The sequence below is a fragment of the Corticium candelabrum genome, chromosome 18, assembly GCF_963422355.1.
Source record: "Corticium candelabrum chromosome 18, ooCorCand1.1, whole genome shotgun sequence".
Lineage (NCBI taxonomy): Eukaryota > Metazoa > Porifera > Homoscleromorpha > Homosclerophorida > Plakinidae > Corticium > Corticium candelabrum.
In genome coordinates, this window is record NC_085102.1 from 6212794 (window position 1) to 6217793 (window position 5000).

The 5000-nt window shown below is 44.8% G+C and overlaps 1 protein-coding gene across 1 annotated transcript in view; it reads left to right on the forward strand.

Moving 5' to 3' along the window:
- Positions 1–5000, forward strand: part of LOC134194401 (uncharacterized protein DDB_G0283697-like) — a 9991-nt gene that overhangs the window by 2558 nt on the left and 2433 nt on the right. The window contains exons 4-7 of the mRNA XM_062663333.1: positions 2073–2217; positions 2378–2439; positions 2812–2874; positions 3840–5000. The exon at positions 3840–5000 is cut by the window's right edge and continues 198 nt beyond it. Of these exons, the coding sequence (XP_062519317.1) occupies positions 2073–2217; positions 2378–2439; positions 2812–2874; positions 3840–5000 (1431 nt within the window). The remainder of the gene's footprint in view (positions 1–2072; positions 2218–2377; positions 2440–2811; positions 2875–3839) is intronic.

Below are 5000 nucleotides of genomic sequence, written 5' to 3' on the forward strand. Positions count from 1 at the left end.
GATTGCGGTGTTAGATTGCAGAATGGTGATTGCAGTATCTAACCTGGGCCCTAAGGGTCCTTGTAAACAAAAAAAATGTATGTATGTATGTATGTATGTATGTATGTATGTATGTATGTATGTATATGTATGTATGTATGTATATGTATGTATGTATGTATTGCGAGGCCGTGCATTTACCACGTTACGCTCCGCAATTTTTTGCTTTCTTTTCGCTTTCTGGTCTTTGCTACAAAGGCTACCACCTGTTCACAACGTTTGTAGATACCAACTTTGATATTTGGACGTCTTGAGTACAGCTTGGACTAATCTGGTGTTTCGAGCTTGTTTTTCTCAAGATGGAAGGGTATCTAGCACGACCTCTAACGGTCGGTCCGTCTGCAAACTAAGGAGGATATCTCAACTCGTGACGTGATAATGGCACTCCAGACTGTAGTAGAAGAAGAAAACATCAAATGCGTGACTCAGACTCTTCACCATGGCGTTTGGCAAATCTCCTTTGGGAATCAAACCGCAAAAGACACTGTTTTGAGAGCTGGCCTTGACATCAAGGAACGACATTATGAATGGGTAGAGCTGTCAGGTTTACCACAACATGCACACTCTGCAGGACCACCACCTGCACTGGTGACATGTAAGATGCCATACGAGATGCCAGATGCAACAATTAAAAGTGTATTGTCAAAACATGGCCATGTGTCACGTGTACACCGTAGATGCTACTCTTTCGCTCTCATGATTGAAACAGGAGTTCGAGTACTCACTGTGTTAACCCCAAGGGAACCTTTCCTATCTCATTGCAAGTTGGCCATTACCTAATCAGATTTTATGTCAGATATGCAGGTGAACCAACACGGTGTTATCGATGTGACGAAGCTGATCACCACGTGAAAGACTGTCCAACCCCCCCCCCCCCCGACATCCTTCCAACACTGTTATCATTGCAATGGTACGGATCACGGGATCTTGCCCCTCCCAAGTATTATGAAGATGCTGCCGAAGAACCTCTGTGGGGAAACCACCTTATAAAAAACCAGTCCAATCGCCCCATACTTCAGCCTTCTAGCTAGATGTCGCTTCTTCAACGTTAAAGATATATGGACCAAACAACTTCCAGATGCCAGAACGGTCGCGGCAAAATTTTACCCTCAAGTTTTACATGCCATTCCGCAATCTTGGACTAGCCTCCCCCGTCAAGAGCCCTCTTCCCAACATAGAATGTCACATTGGCAGGCACGTCTCTGTTTCTTCAGCACAGCCGATAAACCACTGTTACTGTCAGATGCGAATACACGTTTACTGTACCGATGTCTCTTATCTAAAGACATAGACCGTCCACCGTGCCAGGAAAAATGGGAGGCCTCATATGGACCAATTACGGACAAACAATGGCTCTCACTATGGAATTTTCCTCAAAACATGACGCCTTTACAATGGGACATAGCATGGAAGTTTCTGCACTGGGTTCTGCCAACTAACTCAGTCCTCTATACGGCTAAACTTGCCACAACACGTCAGTGTCCAGCGTGCCACCAGCCAGACGACACCATTGAACATGTATTCAATACTTGCCCGATATGGAAAGGACTCTTACGGCAAGCTTGTCTCTTATTGAGTAGGGTATCCTTAAATTCACCTACTGCCCTCCACCCATTGGAGCTGATGAATGAAACTGGAAACCTAAGAACTTCCTTTGTCATTCTCATGACCACCTATTGGATAAAAAGAAAAAGTCTTCCTCCTGTTGGAATTATGAACAGTTTTAAGTGGCATCTACGTCGACATATACGAACGTTTGTGCAAGAAAGTTGGACATATCTTTTTGGAAGCCTTTGGGACCTTTTGTAAACCTAGCTTTAGTGTAAAGAATTTAGATTGATTTAGAAGTTGTACCAACTTTTAATAATAACAAAAAATGTATGTATGTATGTATGTATGTATTTTTGTATGTTTGTATGTCTGACTGACTGTTTGTTGTCTGTCCATCTGTCCACCTGTCTGCTGTAAACACAATATCTAATAGTTTTGGCCACAAGCAAGTTGACTTTAACAAACTCATCTGATATCTACAGACAACCGGCAGAAGAAGATACAAGACAACGTAAGCAGAGAGGTCAATATGATGACGAGGATAGAAGTGGAATTGACGAGACATGGGCACACGATTTGTATAAGGAAGAAGAACAGAAACCGAAACAGCCATGGGAAAAAGCAGATGTAAGTGACGTCGACTCTTTGTTATGTGGTGTGTGTGTGTGTGTGTGTTTGTTTGTGTGTGTGTGTTTGTTTGTGTGTGTGTGTGTGTGTGTGTGTGTGTGTGTGTGTGTGTGTGTTTGCTTGAATCTGGTTGATCATTTGATGATTGCATGATATTCAGTATGGCGAGAGACGAGAGAGTCATCACTTCAGACGAGAGCAACATCAATATAGAGGAAACAGGTAGGACATTGTGGGAAATACTGGAATAGATTTGTGTTTTTTGTTTGCTCACTTCATACACTAGCTTGTTCTCTACCCAAACATTTGCCTGCCCACCTGCCTGTTTGTGTGTCTCTGTGTGTGTGTGTGTGCCTGTCTGTTGGTCTGTTTATCTGTCTGTCTGTCTGTCTGTCTGCCCACCCACCTGCCAGCCCATGCATGCACGTGTGTCTGATTGTGTGTTTTTATTCTTGTCTGAAGTTTGCTTGTTTATTTGTCATCATGTTTGTCCATACTCTGTGGCTTTTGTGTAAAACATGTCATGCATGATGTGCTTCTGTTGTTTGTTGTTATGAAAGTTGTGATGTCACTGTGTTTGTGTTATGTTGTCAGTAGGAACAGATATGGTCAAGGAGGCTACCAACGTGGAGAGAGGAGAAGCCAACAGGACAAATAGTACGATTAACATTTGGTTTCAAACTGCAGTTTCATTGTCATAGCAGCTATGTCTGTCTGTCTGTCTCTCTGTCTCTGTGTCTGTTTGTCTGTCTGTCTGTCTGTCTGTCTGTCTGTCTGTCTGTCTGTCTGTCAAATAACATTAATTTCAAACATACATCTACAATACAATGCTAGCAAGGTAACTATATAAAGTTCTGTAACTACGAGAGTTTACTAGGACTAGATTTTAAAAACAAACAAACATGTAACACTTAAAAGAGAACAATGCAGACTACCCGGAGCCAACTTAGTGGCTGAAAAACTGGGTAGAGCAATCTACAGTACAGTCAATGTCATTTGTCAGAGCTGAGATTTTTCTCATGATGACCTTTGCATTGCACTTCTGAAGTTGAGTTGAGAATCTCTTTCTCCAGATGTCCAGAAACTCAGCAGCGTTGGGTTGACCAAGTTCATCACTTGACTTCTTGGCTAGCCTTTCCAGAAAGTTTTTTCCCATCTCACCCCATCATCCAAAATGTTCTATAACTAAGGGAATGAAACTGACTGTTGATCCACCTGGTAGATTTTCCTTTGCATTTTTTGCCTTCTTTCTCTCTTCTCTTCTTTCTGCAGCAGCAGCATCTGACTCAGATGACCTTGGAAAAATATCAGAGCTCCGAGGGTGTGCCAGAGCTATATCCAGGTCAACGTTGCAACCCTTGTCGGGGTCAAATGCCACAATGTCTGGTCTATCATTTGAATTTGAATAGATGGCGTGGCTCTCTTCGGTGGTGCACTTTTAGCTCTCGAAGACAATCAGACCAAGTTGATGCTATGGCTTCTGTCTATCTGTTTGTCTGTCTGTTTGTCTATCTGTCTGTCTGTCTGTCTGTCTGTCTGTCTGTCTGTCTGTCTGTCTGTTTGTCTGTCTGTCTGTTTATCAGTATTTCTGTGTATATATTAATTTATCTCTTGTCCCTCAGTTATGTCTCAGATGCGGGTGAAGAACATGGTGATCACCAACGATATGAAAGAAGACGTCGACAACAACCAGAATCCGACGACGATGACACAACAGATAGAGATCAAACCTCAAAACCATCCACTCACCAACGACCAGACAACCGACGAAGCAACGAACATCCCAAACCATCGAGAGTCACAAGAAACAACTCAAACGACCAAGAACGATCCTACAGACAGCGACACCGAATCCACGATAATCCGCATCAACAGACATTCAATGAGCGAGACAAACGACAACAGAACAACACCAAACAAGTAAGACAAAACGAAAGAGACAGAGACGCATACAACCGACACGACAGGACGGATAGAACGAAGCAACACACACAGAAACCTCCCGAAAATCGTCACACAGTCAATCAGTGGGAAGGACAGGAACGTTTCAAGGAGATCGTTAGTAGTCGAGGACGAGGACAACGAAGTCAACAACCACGTCAACCCGGTGTGTCCCCCAGCAGCATCTCTGTCACCCCCAGTGGACACATAACAATCCGACCGACTCCCAGCAGGAGAAAACAAACGAACAACGAAGCAACACCCGACGAGAAATGGTCCAACGAGCAGCAGCGACAACAACAAAGGAAAAACATCGAGGCTACACAGCCGCCTCCGTCCGCTGTCCTTCGACAACTCGCTCAACGTCCGGTCTTTAACTCGTCCTTGTCCTCGTCCTCCAGTGAGTCAACACAATCGGGTTCTCGACCGACGAAAGTACGCGGACGAGGCATAACGTTCGGTCGTGTACAACTTGTGGATCCGCTGCCGATCGCCGCAGTCGAAGCCGGACCGAAACGATACTCGATGCAACGAGCCCGCAGTGGCCACGCCCATGCAGTGAAGGAACCCTCTCAGTCTACTCCGATGTCTCACGACTCTCTCTCTGCTGTCGTAACGAGCGACTCTCTGCGATCCGACGTCGCAACTGTCACACAGTCTGACGGCTCCCTCCAACCGGGTAACTTCCTTCCGTCTGTTGTTACCGACCGACAGCAGCAGGAAGAGTTACTGAGATCGGCGAATGGGCCACTGATGGCGCCAGTTTCATCTCACTCTGCTCATTATGCGGGTAATCTGCCATTGAATAGCGTCATCCCAGCGAGTGTGATTCCTCCGTATGC